This window comes from Camelus dromedarius, chromosome 10, assembly GCF_036321535.1.
Source record: "Camelus dromedarius isolate mCamDro1 chromosome 10, mCamDro1.pat, whole genome shotgun sequence".
Taxonomy (NCBI): domain Eukaryota; kingdom Metazoa; phylum Chordata; class Mammalia; order Artiodactyla; family Camelidae; genus Camelus; species Camelus dromedarius.
The window spans coordinates 57,160,718-57,178,633 of record NC_087445.1 but is presented as its reverse complement, the minus strand read 5'-3'; the positions used below and the strand labels follow the sequence as shown (position 1 = coordinate 57,178,633).

At 40.2% G+C, this 17,916-nt stretch overlaps 2 protein-coding genes across 3 annotated transcripts in view; both read left to right on the top strand.

Annotated features, from left to right (window-relative positions):
• TMEM245 (transmembrane protein 245) overlaps positions 1–6,621 on the top strand; it is an 80,123-nt gene extending 73,502 nt beyond the window's left edge. For both annotated transcript variants that reach the window (XM_031450157.2, XM_031450156.2), the window contains one exon: positions 1,633–6,621. In XM_031450157.2, coding sequence (XP_031306017.2) covers positions 1,633–1,678 — 46 coding nt within the window. In that variant the 3' untranslated portion in view covers positions 1,679–6,621. The remainder of the gene's footprint in view (positions 1–1,632) is intronic.
• Positions 6,622–8,162: 1,541 nt separating this feature from the next.
• The window catches only part of CTNNAL1 (catenin alpha like 1), a 50,796-nt gene continuing 41,042 nt past the window's right edge, over positions 8,163–17,916 (top strand). The window contains exon 1 of the mRNA XM_031450155.2: positions 8,163–8,410. Coding sequence (XP_031306015.1) covers positions 8,270–8,410 — 141 coding nt within the window. The 5' untranslated portion in view covers positions 8,163–8,269. The remainder of the gene's footprint in view (positions 8,411–17,916) is intronic.

Sequence of the window (17,916 nt, the reverse complement as noted above, 5' to 3'; positions counted from 1 at the left end):
CTGCTGCTGAGAAACTCTGGTTCAATAGAGATGGATGGATATTAATATATATAAAAATATGTGTGTGTATAAATCTGTTTAAGGGAATTTTTTTCAGGGTATAAAAATATTTGAGGAGATTCATTCCAGTTATTTGACCTGTCAGCATATATTCAGCACCGTGGGTTCAGCCATGTCACGCATAAACCCTTTCAAAGCCACAGGAGCCATAGCCAGGAATCTTACCCCTCCCTCAAAGCTGTTCCTTTGGATGTAGAGCTGTGCTAGTCAGAGATGTGCTTTAGGGGTGAAGAGGCTTAGGGTACCATCCAGTGAAAGAGCCTTGAGATAACTGAGCATCCTTGAGTGTAATCCTTTTCCTGTAACATTTTACCTGTGCCCCTCTTGACATTAAATTACTTCCTACCTTGTGCTAAAGGGTTAGTCTTTCGCTTGCCTCTGCCCTGCCTGTCTAACCCTCCTAATTGGTGGTGGTGTTGTAAAGGAGCAAGGCAACTTCTATCTAAAAGGATGGTAATAAACTTGTGCTTCACGTCTGTATCATTTAAGATAGACCTGTCTGTATTATAGCCAAAAGACAAACTCAAAAAACGCACCATCAGTCAAACTCAAAATGACAGTGGCTTAAACGAGCTAGAAATTTATTTCTCTCTTGGGTGAAAGAAGTGGAGAGGCAGGCAGTCCAGGGCTAGTGTATCTGTTCCACAGACATCCATGCTACTCGTCCCCCTATATTCATGTTCTGCTAGCTGTGGTGTGAAGTCTTTTCATCTAAGGTGGGTGCTTGAGCTCATGTTCATTGGTAAACTCTGACCTGGCCATTTGGCTGCTAACACAGATGCAGACCTGGTGAGGTGACATCATTCTAGCTTGGGCATGTAAATTATGTAGCAAAGGCGAACTGGCTGCTACGGTCCTAAGAGGTAGACCCTGCTTAGATGCAGCAGACCTCCTCCATCCAACCCAGATATTACCTGCCAGTTAACTGCATTCACTTGGCTTGCTTGATGGGAGAGAAGGACAATACAAGTACAAGGTCATTTGGTGAAAAGACCTCCCCCATTTCTCTTGCCCTGAACCTCATCCCTCAGAGTGTGGACTCTGCTGGGTCAGTTTTCCTACTTTGCAATAAAACTTACACTTAGCGTTTAACCTTTGGTCTCTTAGTGTTTTTCTCTTTAACAACGTTGTGTCTACTTTCCATTCAGCAAGAAGGGGGGAAAGGTCAAAGATCATCCTTCTCTTGTAAGGACACTGCCCAGAAGTCACTCAACACTTCTATTTACATCTCATTGGCCAGAACCTAGTCACACGGTCATTAGTTTCAAGGGAGTAGAGAAGTAGTCTTGTAGAGGGAGACAGTGGACCCTCTAAAAACCTGGAGTTCTTGTTACTAAGGATTGAGAGACAACTATCAGACTTTGAAACAATACTCAGTGAATAAGAAAAAAAAATGACTATATAACCTCATAGAGGCTATCATGTTATAAAAATAAGATATTTTATGGCAACCAATTACTAGTTAGATGCTATTTTCTTTCTTTCTTTCTTTCTTTTTTTTAAATATCTCTGTAGTCCCCCCACCCTCTTTTCCAAAAGCAAAACTAATCATTCTATCTTTTCTTTTTAAAGGACTTTCCGTGACATTTCTGAAGATCTGAAACCTTCAGTAGACTGACTTGGTTCCCAACTGCCGCGATTTCTCTAGGAAATTCAACCTTGACTGTGAGTTCAGCTCAGCTGTGGCCTCCTGTCCTTTCAGCTGTGCCTAGCAAGCAGAGCCCAGGAACAGAAGCAGAAGCCTCCTGGCCTTCCAAGCAGAATTCCCGGACAAGAGAGGACTTGCTCTGGGCTGCTTTGCATTTTAAAGCACAGCTTTGGAGCTCAGAAATGTGGTTTGCTCACTGAACTGTTGCTAAGATGGCTTGAAAAGTTTCAGTTCATACACTGGTACCATGGCTTGAAATTTTCCCACTTTGGTTATCTGTATTATAATATATATTTATAAGGTTTTTTTTAAGAGCCCTAAACTACCTGCTGTCACGAGTGTATACAATGTAATTTTCTCCTGTTTTAAGATATCTGTTCTTAAACCTTTTCTATGACAGTCACTTCCAATGAAGAGGGCTTTGACTTTTGAGAATGTAGTTTCTTGAGCAGGAAAAATGAGTCATCTGCCCTTCTCCCACAGTATATGGTCCTCTGTAGGGAAGGTCTTCAGTGTGAGGGTGGGTGGCTTATTTGAAGTTCAGTCAGTTGTATGTTGCAACCATAGGAGACACAGAAAGACTGAAGCTCTTCTTCCCCTTTCTCCTCCCTCCCTCCCCTGTTACACTATTGCCAAATTTCTAAAACTTGGCTGACCACATTGAAATTAACTACTTATTAAGCTGCTATTAATGGTAACAATATGATAGAATTCATGTTGTGACTTTTTTTTCCCTTCCCAGATGTTTTAAGTGAAAAATCTCAGGTGCATCAGCGCTCTGATTTGTTAAATGTATCCCTGTTTCACTATTTGGAATTTGACCAATTAGTTACCTACAGCAGTAGAATTTAGCATTTTATATCTGTGTAGTATCTTCCCATCATTTGGCACAGTGCCTTGCACTTAAGACACTAGATGAATGCTTATTGGATTAAATTGTGACTTTTAAAATAATCTCCGATAACCAGCATAGTGCTTTATTTACATTTTACAAAATTTTTGCACATGTTATTTCACAAGCACTTCACATCAGCTTTCATACAGCTTTATATTCTTTTACAACAGTTTCACACAGATGGGGAAGCTGAGGTTCGGAATAGTGACCAACTCAAAGTCATGAAGTTTAGTAAAATTTGACCTCACATCTTTCTGACTCCGCAATCTGCCAACTTTGCTGTACTGTAGTTTCTTTTAATATTCTACACACTTTTTCCAGGGCTATGAGGTAGAATTAGGTGTCCGATCGCATAGATCTGTCAAACAGTTGATGACAGAGCTGGGACCAGAATCCAGCTCTTAGCTTTGCGTCCTTTCCACTGTATAAAACAATCTTCAGGCTCTTTCTCTGCCCCCAAGGGAGAAGAAAGGATTCTTAATGGAGGAGAAAGGGTTCTTAAGTAACAAAGATCTCCTTTTTGGAAAACATTAAAAAGTAGAACTCATTTCTTCTAAAACATCTTCTCATTAAGAAGCATAGTTAATGATAATTATCTTAAATTTATTCTGATATTACTTAAGAAAAAACTCCATCTAGAAGAGAGGTACCATGAGGTCTGTCTTTATACAGTGGACTACACACAGATCTCTTATTTTTACGTGAATCCTTCAACAGTTATCATCTGATATGCCACCAAGTGTTATATGTATTTGGCACTGAGTAACTCATTCTTTTCTTTATTCACTTGTTCAGTCATTCATTCAGTAAAACATTGGTTGAGAGTTTGCCAAACTTTAGGGTCCATGCCAGGTACTGTGTAGGGTACTCTTGGGGAAAACTCGTAAGACTCCTAAGAAGGCCTTCTCTCACCTTCAGTCTTAGCTGAATCATGTGTATTGCTGAAATTAAAAATTTTACCTTAAAAGTGTTAACAAAGAAATCAGGTCTGTTTTTATGAGTGGTATACTGGTAAGTTTACAGCTGTGATTAGTACATATTTATAAGAAGCAAATATTGTGCACAATGCAGTAGTATGCATATGCAAATTATGTTTCTCCAGAGTGCTTTTAGCTGTATAAAGTGATACTGCAAAAAACTAAACTTAGCTGTTGCCAGTTATAGTTATTAGTATGAATACCAGTTCTTCGATGGGGACTCTGAGCCCTAAGAGAATAATTTAGAGCTGCCGAAATTAGCAATAATGTAGTATCATCTGGACTGTCAGGAGCAGAGGTGCCCCAGAGTACTACCCAGACCTGATCTGGACTTAAACTGCCCAACTACTCCAGCAACAGCCTATGAATTTGAAGGTTGACCAGCTTCGGGAGGTCTTCTTGGAACCCTCAAAAAACAGAGAGAAACATGCCGCCTCAGATATAGTGAAGAGATTTTACAGATCTTCACAGGGCATAGAGATCAAATGATATGAAAAGATAGAAGTCTCAAGCTCAAGTCTTGAAGGTGATTCTTAGGATTTGACCCAGAAAGAGGAAGTTTCCCTAGAAACAGTTGATGCATTAATGAAGTAGAAGTAGCTTCAGTGAAAACCGAGTACAGAAATCCTGTCACAATGTCCTGCGTGTTTAGCTTTACTAAAGATTAGTTTGAAGGTCACATTCCCTCTTCAGTTGTAAACTGAGTGGAGGAATGGGAGGAGGAGATAAAAACTCCCTACTCAGTGTGCTCCTCTCTTCTCTGAGAGAGAGCAAGGCATGGGATTTTCAGCATAAACCCTGTGTCCTGTAAGTCCAGCTTCAGTTCCAAAATTCCTATCACATTCTCTGTTTCTGGAAGTGATCTCTGCCAGATTGCCTTAGATACCAGTTTTATTTATTTTTAAATTTGCAACAGTTCCAAACACCCATTTCCATTAGAGGTGGTTTGCTGGCAGAGTTTTCCCTTGACTTCTGAGACTAGTGCAGATTGACTCTTGACGTGGGAGGATACCTAAAAAGTGTTACTTAAACAAACTCAGTCGCTTTGGAAAAAGCAGTTTATTCCAGTAAAAGGGCTTGCAGATGAGGTCCTCTGGCTAACCTTGGTCTTAACAAGAACCGGTTGTGACCCATCAGGACTTCCTAGTACCCCTAGCTCCCACTTTGGTTGTGTTTAGAGCTTTAGGATGTATCACTACTGAGCAAGAAATGCTCACATTCAGGCCATGAGGAGTTAGATTAGAGCAAAGTAATTTTAGGTGAACTATCTAGAGCTTTCAACTTCAAGGTTTATAGGAAAACCCCTCACAGTCTCCTTTAAGGGTCTTCCAAGACCCTCACAAGAGTATTAACAGTAGACATTTCACAGTAGAAATAGCCTGTGGCAACATACTTCCAAATGTTAGTTCCAGCTTAAGAACAAGTATTTTTTGTTTTTATCAATTTCTTGTCTCTACACATCTTGCCATCAAAATATATTCATTTCATTAACTTACTGAGGACCTGCAAAAATATTCATGCTATCTAAAACCACTGAGCAGTTCCCTTTTTTTGATAGTTTAAAAATAATTAAGAGAATTATAAATCAAGATGTTCTCTCTGCCTCCTGGAGTCATAGAAATTCTGTGCTAGAATGGGCCTTTATATAATTAGGCGATCCTGGCATTTTCTGGAGAAGGAAACAAATCCATAGGTTGAAGTGTCTTTTCTAACACGGAACCAGTCAGTACCAGTTCAGAGTAGAATACTTGCTTTTTTCTCACAGTCAATTGTTCTACTTCTCTTCCCTTTCCCTCGTAGTTGAGTAGCTTTTGGAAAAATGTGTTCCTTATAGCAGTATTTCCAAGGGATGTTATTAGATGTTATAAGAGAACAAAAGTGTGTGTGGTGGGGGGACCCCACACTGAGTTAAAATTGAGGCATGCTGAGTTTGTTTCCTTTCTATAGGTCTTCCAAGAATTCATGTCATACTATATATTGTGAATTTATAATATGGACAAAGACTGTTTACAAGACTTATTTGACTTTAAACTGCACACCCATCCTCCTTTTCTCAGAGCATCTCAAAGGACTACAGATCCTTTGGGAAACATGGCTCTCAAATAAAAGTTTACAGCTCTTTTAGAGGACATCCCTAATGGAGATTCTGAATGGTGAATCTACCATGTAAATCATAATACGTCTCAAAGTCTAGTGAGATAACAGAAAGAAAACATATTTGTCACTCAGAGCTATACATCAAGTATAGAGATTCTTTTCCACCTATGGTGTGTGAAATCAGTATTTGTGTTTTAGTTTTACAAGTTTTTAAAGATCAATTAAGTGTGCAAATACAGTGGTGATATATTGATAATACACTTTAATAATGCTTTTGTATGGCACTTTATAGTTTTCAGACTGCTTTCATAACAACCCTGTGAGATAGACAGTTGTCGAGTGTTATCAGACAAGGTACTGGAGGCTCAGAAGGGTTTTTTTTTGTGATTTTCCCCTTAAGTTTATATCGCAAAATGATGGAGCCAGAATTCAGTTGCAGAACTTCTGACTCCAAGTCCAGCGTTCTTTACTCCACACCTGGTTTCTTATTTTTTTTCTCTAGCTTTGTATTTTACTATGGAAGGTGCGAAAGCAAATGTTAAACATCATTTGGCTGAATATCAAATTCTGTCTTTTATGGCAGTGACCCAGAAGGTGTAATTCCATTTGTAGTTATCCCAAAGAAAACCCTTCTTTGTCCTTTGCAGTGCCACTTGTCTTGGTGACTGGAGTGCATTTCAAATACCATTTGATTTTGAAACCATGATTGGATATATAATTGTAATTGCTTATGTAACTTTTGGGAAATGTATTACCCTTGCATTCTCAGGCAAAGTAGAGAAGGTTTGAAAGTAAAAAACATTGTTCAAAGACAACAATATATCTTCTTTATTATCCCAAATGCTGTTTCCTAGCTTTAACTTGCTTTGACAACCTACTGATGTAACATCTTTGTAAATGTAAAATATTTATATTTTGAAATAAAATTACTAGTGTTGAATGAATCAGGTGGTAAACTTAGTCTCATTTCTCTTGAGAAATTTGATCTTTAGTGAAGTCAAACTTTCCGAAATACAAAAATCCATCTCTTAGGCCTTATATCTTGCCTTTTCCTTTGGCACCAATGCCTACACTGAATTTTTATGGGCAACTTACATAAGGGAAGATGTGTCTGGGAGAGGATGCTGGACACCTTAAAGAGGTGAAAGGGTGCGAGGGTAAGGCTGGAGCCCTCAGTGCACAGAGGAAGGTGGCTTTGTGGTAGATAAGGAAGTAATGAGGTGGGTGGCTGGGGGGTGAGAATCAGAGGAAAAGAAAGTTGGATAAAGGAACTGCATGTTTTGAATGAAGAAAACAAACCTAAGGTATGGCTGTCTTCAACAGCAAAGATAACCTCTGCAGCACTGGCAGGTGGGGCTGAACCCCAAGTGGAGGTATTTTGAAGCATATTTCAACAGTGCTTGGGAAAGAGCTTTCTGATACAGCTCATCAGTCTGACATTATGGATGGAGAAAACGATCCTGGCAAAGGTGTAAGGCATGGACTATGATTTACATTCTTTTCTACACTGATAGTTTCTTATTGGCAAATCTACTAGTTCACAAAATATTTCTTCATGCTTCTCAGTCTGTTGCTTAAGCCTAGGACCCCTTCACAGGATATGTGCTTCTGACGACCTCCTTTAGGTTTGCTTCTGGAACCTTTAGGGTAAGAAGTGTTCAGCTCTCCCATCTCCATCACACAGAGCCTCGTTGATTCTTAGCCTTACTCTTAAGTGAACTTCGTCAGAAATATACGCTAACGCTCTTTTCAGTTACTAAACAGCTGTTAAGAAACTGCTCTGTACTAGGCACTAGGGGAAAAGTAATTTTGAAAAGTAGTTTTAAAAATAAAAGTGTTGAGCAGTAGGTGAGGCTTTCCCATATGTTCTATTTAATTTCCTTTCGAAGAGTGATTCTGATCAGTAGCCCAAGAATACCCAAATCCCTGTTCTCTTGACAAGTACTCAGATACTCCTTAAACGATTGCATTATCAAATGTTTCATCTTCACTCCAGTTCAAATTGTGAAAAAGATATGGTCGGAAAAAGAGCAGGGCGGAGAGGGAAACAGGACCTTCCCCAGAAGCTCCAGGAAGACTGTAGAATTCCTGTCTCAGAGTAAAAGCCCCTCCCTACAGACTTGACTCTGGTTCTAGTCTACCTGTTTCAATCCAAGCGCAGCTTCCATAAATCATGGGAATTTCTCCGGGAATTCAGTTAGGACGAGTCGCTTATCGGGAGAATGGGAAGCTTTGAGCCTGGATGTCCTTGTCCTGGTAAGAGGCCACGTGGTCGTGGGAGGCCCTCAGGTATCCTGTTTCTGTGCTCTAGCGGAGGCGAGACGTGTGGGACCCGCTGAAGAATGACCCGAGGCGAGACAGGCAGGGCGGGGAATGGGGACAGAAGGGGCGGGGCCCGGGTTAGGGGGTGGGGCTGCAGGGCGCCCCACAGACTGGAGCGCGTGGAGTGGGCGGGGCCGTGCCGGGGGCGGGCCCGGTTGGGGGCGGGGCCTCGGGCGGCGCGGGTGCATCGCGGTCTCTGCTAGCAGGCTGGCTGGCGGGCGTCGGGCCCGCAGCGGCGCGGCGTCCAGGTTGCGCGACGAGCCGAGGGCCATGGCCGCCTCTCCGGGCCCAGCCGGCGTTGGCGGCGCCGGGGCAATGCACGGCTCCGGCCCGTCGGGCTTCGCCTTCGACTCGGGACTCGAGATCAAAACTCGCTCGGTGGAGCAGACGCTGCTCCCGCTGGTTTCTCAGGTAAAGCGGCGCCCGCGGGGCCCCTTGCCTCCCTCCGGCCTCGGCCCGCGATGGCGGCGGTCGCTCGCGCGGCGGGGGCCGGGCCGGGCGTGAGGCAGCCACTACCACGCATTCCGCACCGGGACTACGGCGTCAGTGTCCGACCTCCTGTCTGGGGCTTGAGGAATGGCCTCAGCTGAGGCAACCAGAGCTTGACCATCCGAAACCCGGCGGTGGGGCCGAGTGGGCTGCGGCGCAGGGAGCCTAGTACCGACCTGAGTGCCCGCCGCAGGTGCGCGCCCGGCCTCCGCACAGGACCCGCCTCCGGGCTGCGGCTCCCGTGACCCCCGGCCCCTCGAGGCCAGCTCGCGAGAGGCGGAGAGGACCCCCGTAGGGGCTCCGCAGGCGCTCAGCGGCCCTCCCCGCTGCCGCTCTTTAACCCGCTGCCGGCGCACGCTTGCATCCCCACCATCCCCGGACTGTGGCCACTCGGGCTGGGGCGTTCCTGCCGGCCTCCAAGTCCAGCGTTCTCTCCTCTCCCCAAGGCCTTTGTCCCTTGCCCCTGCGTGTGCGTCCGCTCGCCCGTCTCGCATTCACCCCGGGCCACCCTGACCCTTCCCCTTAACCTGCCTCCTTCACTTCATTTGGCTTTTGTCCGGCCTCGGAAGGGTGAAGTGAAGGACTGTCTGATAGTTAATCCGGATGCACATCTTTTGGCCAAATCCCATTTGGGATGTATGCTTTATTGTATTTATTGGTCACAACAGAAGCCTGCAATCATCTAATTGACGCGGTTGGCTTCAGAGAAGTTGTTACTGTGAGCTGAGTTTTATGCAGCCTGAGGGCTAGAATTCCTCACCTAGATCTGTTGTGATGTGCCAAGCACTGTGGGAAGTGAAGAATTCTGTGCCTTCAGGAGCTCGTTGGCGATGTGTGACTCACGACTAGATTGCAACGTCTTGATGACTCACAGTAGTATTGCCAAGATTTTAGAGGTAGAAGGAATCCTAAAAGTTGTCTGACTCTAAATTAAAAAGATCTTTCATACAGCATCCTTGACACCTGGTCACCAGTCCTCTGCTTAAACATTTAACTCCGTGACGGGAAGCCTGTAGCTCTTCCATAGAATTTTAAATGTCATCTCTTCTCCATCCCAGCTCTGCAAATATTTGAAAACAGCAGTCATACATATCCCTGGATTCCTGCCATGCTAATTAAATAAACGGCTCCATTTTCTTCACCTGTGCTGATTTCAGCCTGGTAACTGGACAGTGAATGAGTACCCCAGGCACTCCCCCACCCTCTTCCCTTCCATGTGTGATAGAAGCACTGATCAGTGGGAAGGAGGAGCTTGAGGATTAGTTAGTGAGGTCTACATTGTCCCCTCCCTCAAAAGAAAACCACTACCACCACCAACACAACCACAACACAAAATGAGAGATACTGGAATAGTTTTAAGAGAGAAAATTAAGAGAGTGGTATTTTATCCATTTAACAATCCATATATAATGCTTACTATGCACTAGGTCACGTTCTAAGCACTTTATACATACTAACACATTTAATTCTCATAACAATCTTATGGGGTAGATATATGTTGGTCCTCATATGAATGAGGAAACTGAGCATCAGTAAGGTTAACTAACTTGTCATGGGACTTTCACTTGTAAATGTCAAACTGGGATTTGAACTCAGGCAGCATGGTCTGAGAGTCTGTGCTCTTAGCTAACCATACTCTTTGTTCTCTCTAGAGATTAGGTGCAGCGATGAGGTCAGCTAGCAGTAGGTACAGAGAAAAGAGCCCACAATGGGAAAAACAAGCTGGAAGTTTGTTGTAATCTGGAGAAATGGTAACTTTTCACAGTATCACTGCTAAAAGTGTATCAGTCCTACAGTCCTACGTTGTGTAATTCTGGGGTAAGAGGGTGGAGAGAGTAGGAGAGTGAAAGAGGAAACATGTGAACTGGCTGCTGAGAGTTAACTAGAGGTCAATGCCAAAGGGGGAAAATGCCAGCTTTTTTTTTTTTTTTTCTTCCCTGTTAAAGATTGGTTCAGGGCCCTGACTGAGGTCCTGCACTGCACAACATTCTGTGTCCGTAGCTGGATCTTTAACACTGTTATAACTGATATTCCTAATGACTGACTGTATTCAACAAAAAAAAGTTAAATAATGCTCAAAATCAAGAAATACCTGAAGCATAGCTGGGACACTAACCAAGCAGGAAAATGTGGAATACAATTTAGAATGATTTTTAGGTTTTAGGGAGTATAAGCAGATTAAAACCACAGCTCTAGAAAACTCTTGTCCAGGAGTCTCATTTTCTACGGATGTTGCATTATTACCCAACTTATCTTTTACCGTCATATCCACAAGAATATTTTAAGCCTTTTAGGCAGGTCTTTGTTGTGTGCTTTCTAGTTGCTACTCTCTAAGGGACTTGTATTCTAGTTGGGAGGCAGGACAGGTACCGAAAAGCACTTGCCAAGTGTCAGATGAACAGCATCAATAGTAAATGCTCCAAGAGCTCAGAGCTGATGTGGATGAGTCAGAAATGGTGCCATAAAAGAGACAGGGTCTTGAGGTGAACAGGTAGGGCTAGCCTTGTACCGTTTAGTGAGTTTTAAGCACAGTTTCTACTCTGAGATCATCTAACCTCTTCTAACTCTCCAAGTAAAAAGTTCTGGGTTACTGGCCTTATTCAAGGACTGCAAGGATAGCTCAATACTAGACAAACATATATAATTTTCCGCATTCACATATTAGAAAAGGTATATGTTTTTATCAATAGATGCAGAAAAACATTCAGTTAAATTCAACTTCTAATCATGATAAAGAGGACATAGCAAACTAGTAACAGAAGAAAATTTCCTTAACCTGATAAAGAGTACCTACAGAAAACCTATAGTCAGCATCATAGCAGGAAGTCAAATTTAAAATAAGTATTTCCTTTAAAACTAGAAACAAGAGAAAGGATGCCTGCTATCATAGCTTCTGTTCAGCACTGCATTGGAAACCCTAACCAGTGCAACAAGACAAGGAGAAGTGAAAGGTGTAAATACAGGAAATGAAAAATCAAAATATAATTGTCTACATAGAAAACTTGAGAGTCTACAAATAAATTATAAAAATTAGGAGGTTTAGTAAGTTCACTGATTGTAAGCTTCTAAAGTCAACTGTATTTCTCTCCATTAATAACAAACAGAAAAAAAATAGTTCTAAAAAAGTGATACCAGTTAGAATAAAAATGACAACAAAATATGTGTATAGCGAAAGAGATGCCAAACTTCATGGAGAAAAGTTTTAAAATTTATGGCAGGCCAAAGTAGAGCTAAATAAATGGGAGAGAAGTACTGTGTTCCTGGCTAGATAGACTTGATATCATAGACCTATCAATTTTTCCCCATAGATCTATAAATTTAATGCAATTCCAATGAAAATTTTACAGAAATTTTTGAGTAGAATTCCATAAAAATAATTCTAAACTTTATATGAGAGAGCAAAGAGCCAAGAACAGCCAAAAAAGAAACAAGGTGGGTAGACTTGTTCTACAAGCTTTCAAGTCTTATTGTATAGTTACAGTAATTAAAATAGTGTGGGTTTAAGAACAGAGATGGGCAAATACACCAGTGAATAAGAACAGAGACCCTAGAAACAGATCCACACCTGTATGGAAACTTGATAATTTACGAAGTTTGCACTACTGGTCAGTGGGGAAAAGAACTTTTTTTAAAAGGGGGGACAGTTGGTTATCTAAACAGAAATAACATGATATTGAATCCCCACCTCACATTATATACCAAAATCAATTCCAAATGGATTAAAAACATCAGTACAAAAGTGAAAGCTTACAACTTTTAGGGGAAAAAATAGGGCAATATCTTCACCACCTCATGGTGGGAAAGGATTTCTTAATACACCAAAAGTACAAAACCTAAACAAACATTGATATATTTGCTCCATTTAAGTGGAGAATCTTTGTTCATCAGAATTGAAAGTATAAGCCATAAAGTGAGAGAATATGATTGCAATACAAATAAGCAACAAATAATTGGTAGCACCCAGGATAAATAAAGGGCTTCAATGAATCAAAAATAAGATTACCCACTGAAAATTGGTAAAACAGTCATCTCACAGAAGAGGAAACAGATGTCCAAAAGATATGTGGAAAGATGTTCAGCTTTGTTAGAAATTGATGAAGTACAAGTGAAAACCACAGTGAGAACAAATGTTGGTGAGGCATGTAGAGCTGATGGAAATGTCAGTGGTACAACCATTTTGGAAAACAGCTTGATGTAATCTGCTAAAGTCGAAGGTGGGTATTATCTGTGACCCAGGAATTTCACTCTTAAATCCATACCCTTAGAGAAACTCCTGCACGTGTGTTAGAGACATAGATTGGAATGTTGATAGTCTTTCTACTTCTAATGGCCTGAGGCTGGAAACTGCCCAAATGTATTTTAACAGTAGAATATCAAAATAAATTGTGCTAAGTTCATATAGTGAGATACTATGCAGCAGTGAAATGAATGAGCCATAGCTATAATTATCAATATAGAAGAATCTCAAAAACATAATGTTAGGGGAAAAAATTAAAGGTTCAAAACAGGCAAAACAAAACCGTGTATCATTTAGGGATATAACACATGTACAAGAGTTATAATAAGGAAATGATGAACACAAACTCAGGATAGTGGTTCCTTCTGGGGAGTGGGGCGTGAGAGGGGAGTGATGTGGAAAGAGAGGGGCCCACAGGGCACATGGGTTGTCAGAGGTGCTGGTAATGTTCTCCTAAACTTGGTGGTTTTGTTATGTCTTCCTTTCATTTCTTTAAGTGGTGCACTTCATTTGTTGTGTATTTCCTAATTCAGACAAAATTTTTTTTTAAAAGCTCTGGGCCGAGTCTCAAACACATTTTCTGCAGAGCAGCTCCCCGCCTTCTTTAATAATCACTTTATTCTTCCTGTCAAAACTCCCACTCCCAGGCTTACAATGGTTTTAACCGAGGAAGGGAGGAGGGCTATCTGCCACACAGCCCCACCCTAGCGTGGAATGTTATTCTCCCACCCACTAGTCTTTTCCTGTCTGTGACAGATTTACCTCCCTCACTGTTATACAGACCCTTTGCTTTTCTAGGGTGGCTCCCCTCCTCTTCCCAGTTCTCTCAGCATTGTCCTGGAAGCTTTTCAGGACCTTTGTCTCATTAAGTTGGAGATGAATAGAGAACATATGGGGCGCTCTGCTGATTTGTGTATGTGAATATATGTGTGGTTTTAACTGCAAAGAGAAAACATGTAAGTGGCGTGGAAAGTAAGTGAAAATGCCCCTTTTCCTGCTTTTCCATGGCCTCCCCATGATTTGATGTGTTTTCTTCTGTGTTGGTTTCTACAACTGATTAGCTGATTTTTATATCTAATAATTTTGAGAATTTACTAATGAGTTAAGCCCAGAAACAAACTTCTCTGTCCTGGGCTAACTCCCCTTTTTTTTTCAGGTCCCAAGGAATTAAGGGTTTGCTCCTTTATCTGGCCTACTACCTTTTTTTTTTTCCCTCTCCCTGGGTCTTCACTTTCTTTCTTATCTCCCCACAAAAATAAGTAAACTAAAATAATCCATTTCAATCAAGAGATTACTGTCAGTTCTTCTAGAAAATAAAATAATACCACAAACGTGAGGAGAGAACAGAGATTCTAGAAATGCAGATTGGGTAATATCTAATCATTATGTAGTGTTCACCAAGTACCAGATGCTATTCTAAGCACTTTATACGCATGTACTGATCTGTTTACCACAATGACCTTATGAGATGGGTATTATTATTATTCCTGTTTTTGCAGATGAGAACACTGAGTCACAGAAAGGTAAGATAACTTGCTACATAGTCACATGGCAGAGCCAGACCTCAAACCCAGGCAAAGCTACACCAGGATTCATGCTCTTACTGCTAGGATATACTTTCTTGACACCTTTTGTTAGAAAGTACCAAGTAAGCCCTAGTTCTTATTTTATTCTGCAACAGAGTTCTTCAGTACATCAGATCCTCTTTCTTCCCCATGGGATGCCTTCTCTGTTCTCTCTTCTGGTTCATTCAGGCATTCTCCAGACTGCTGTTAGGGCAACTCCAAGTTGTGACCTCCAGTTTAATATGCCTCCTACTTTTGCAGAATAATAGCTGAAATTTTATTTGGCACATTATAATTTACAAGACAGTATAACCAGCTGTCTTTCCCTTGATCTTTAACATAATCCTGGGAGGAAAGAGGCAGGGTAGTAACTGAGAGGCAATTTATTGGCTTTGTGACCTTGGGCAAATTCTTAACCTCTTCAAATTTTAGGTTCTTTATCTGTAAAATGAGTGTAATAGTATCTACCTCATAGAGATATGAGTATTAAATGAATCAATACATGTAAACCACATTAGATAGTGTCAGCTAATGGTAAATACTAACTGGTCATTTTTTTGCATGATGATTGAAGTTTGGTCTCATTTTTGTTAAATTGTGTTTAAGTATGTCTATGTATAAAGCAAGACTGAAAAGAAAAATGTCAAGTTGCTCCAGGATAGTGGGATTATGGGTGATTTTTATTTCTTGAAGATTTTCTATATTACCCCTCCCCACTTTTGAAAAAAATCAATCAACATGTATAACTTTTTGGACTTCTCTTTTAAAAAGTTTGAAAATAACTTTAGGATATAAGTAGACCTTTTAATAAGAAAATTTATAAATTGACTTGGCTCCTCTAAATTCAATTTTAAATGCATACCTGCATTTGGATTGAATGTTTTCCAGACTGCTTTGAATAAGAGGAAGATAGCCACACCTAATTATGTTCTGGGAAGGATGCTTGTAGTGGAAGCAAAAATGAGTGCTTCAGAACTGAACAATAGTTGGTATTTTAGCCTAATTGTAGGATCTTTTCTTTACAAATGAAAAATTTAAACTTTATATAAATACAGGATTTAATAAACACAACTTAAACTTCTTTTCTCCAGAATCTCTTCCAAGATGGTTGTTTGGAATAGTCAATGGTAGTCAAGTTCTTTGTTCTCCAGGTGGTCCTAAGAGTTCCCTAGAGTCTAGCAGGTATGAAGAAGGACTAAGCTAGTGCTCAGAGGATTCATATTTGTTTCCCTGCTTCCCATGACCCATAGTTATCCTCAAAATTCAACCATAGCAACTCTTCTTTGATGTGGTTACCTGTAATTGTAGGTAATATTTTATTTTGAAGACAGTGTTCTCCCTTCCAAAAAAGAAAAAAGAAAAATCCCAGGAAGACTGAAAAGCTCCACTAAAGGGAACAGTACAGGGTGGGCTTTGGTGTCAGATAAACTTGGGTTCAATTTCTAAACTAGGCCACTTCTTAGCTGTCTGAGCCAAGTACTTAATTTCGCTCAGATTCAGTTTTCTTGTCTTTAATGGTACCTAAGAATGAAATAAGACAGCAGATTATAATGTGCCTTTGAGTGCTTACCAATACTTGCATCATTTCGTTTAATCCTCTTATCAACAGAGAAGTCAGTCTGGCTAAGTGGTTAAGAGGCTAGGCTCTGGAGTCAGAGTATCTGGATTTAAATCTTAATTCTCCTACTCTTGTTGATGTGCAATTTCCTTACTCTTGATGCTGTCCAATTTTCTCACTTGTGAAATGAGAGTGATGTTAGTACTTATTTCACTGGGATTTTGTGAGGCATTATAGAGTGGTATTTAAAAATATGGCCTCTGCCAGCATTACCCTGATACCAGAGACAGATAAGGACACTAGAAAGAAAAAAAAATTACAGGCCAGTATCCCTGATGAATATAGATGCAGAAATTCTTAAGAAAATACTAGCAGACTGAATTAAATGGGTCATACACCATAATGAAGTGGGATTTATCCCTGGGATGCAAGGATGTTTCAATATATGCAGATCAATAAATGTGATGCACCACATAAATAAAAATGAAATAAATATATAATCATTACAATAGGTGCAGACAGAGCATTTGACAAAATTCAACATCCTTTCATGATAAAATCTCTCAACAAATTGAGTATAGAAAGAATATACCTCAGCATAACAAAGGCCATATATTACAAACCCACAGCTAACATCATTCTCAACAGTGAAAGGTTAAAAACTTTTCCTCTAAGTTCAGGGACAAGAAAAGGGTATCCATTTTCACCACTGCTAGTCAACACAGTACTGGAAGCCCTAGCAAGAGCATTCAGGCAAGAAAAAGAAATAAAAGGCATCAAAGTCAGAAAGGAAGAAATCAAATTGCCTTCATTTGCAGATGACATGATATTGTATATAGGAAATCCTGAAGACTCCACCAAAAAACTGTCAGAACTAATAAATGAGTCATAAAGTTGAAGGATAAAATTGACATGCAGAAATTTGTGTTTTTATGCACTAAAAACAAAATATTTGAAAAAGAAATAAAACAATCCCATTTATAGTAGCATCAAAAACAATGAAATACTTAATAAATTTAACCAAGGAAACGAAAGATCTGTACACTGAAAACTCTAAGATTTTGATGAAAGAAATTGAAGAAGACATAAGTAAATGGAAAAAGGTCCATTATAGCTATCTATAGACTCAATGCAAGCCCCATCAAAATTCCAATGGCATTTTTAACAAAAATAGAAAAAAATCCTAAAATTTGTTTGGAAGCACAAAAGTCCAAACTAGCCAAAGCACCTGAGAGAGAAGAACAAAGATGGACACTTCACACTTCCTTATTTCAAACTATGCTACAGAGCTATAGTAATTAAACAGTATGGTACTGGCATAAAAATAGACACATAGTCCAATGGAACAGAATCCAGAGCCCCCAAATAAACTCATGCGTATACAATAAGCTAGTATTTGACAAGGGAGCCAAGAATACTCAATGGTTAAAGAATATTTTCTTCAATAAGTTATTTGGGAAAACTGGATAATCACATGCAAAAGAATAAAATTGGACCCCTGTCTTACACCACTCATAAAAATTAACTTGAAATGGATTAAAGAGTTAAATGTAAGCCTTGAAGCCATAAGACTCCTAGAAAAAAATATAGGGAAAAATTTCCTTGACAAAGGTCTTCCCGATGGACTTTCAGATGTAACACCAAAAGTACAAGTAACAAAAGCAAAAATGAATGAGTGAGACTACATCAAACTGGATAGTTTCTGTACAGCAAAAGAAATAATCAACCAAATGAAAAGGCAATCTGCAGGATGGGAGAAAGTATTTGCAAACTGTCTATCTGCTAAAGAGTTAATACCCCCAAATTATAAGGAACTTATATAACTCAGTAGCCAAAAAGAATGTGATTTTAAAATGGACAGAGGAACTGAATAGAAATTTTTCAAAAAAAAGACATACAAATGGTCAACAGGTACATGAAAAGATGCTCAGTATCACTAATCATCAGGGAAATAAAAGTCAAAACTATAATGACATATCACCTCACAGCTGTTAGAATTGACTTATCAAAAAGGTGAGATAACAAGTGTTGGAGTGGATGTGGAAAAAAGGAATCCTTTTGCTCTGTT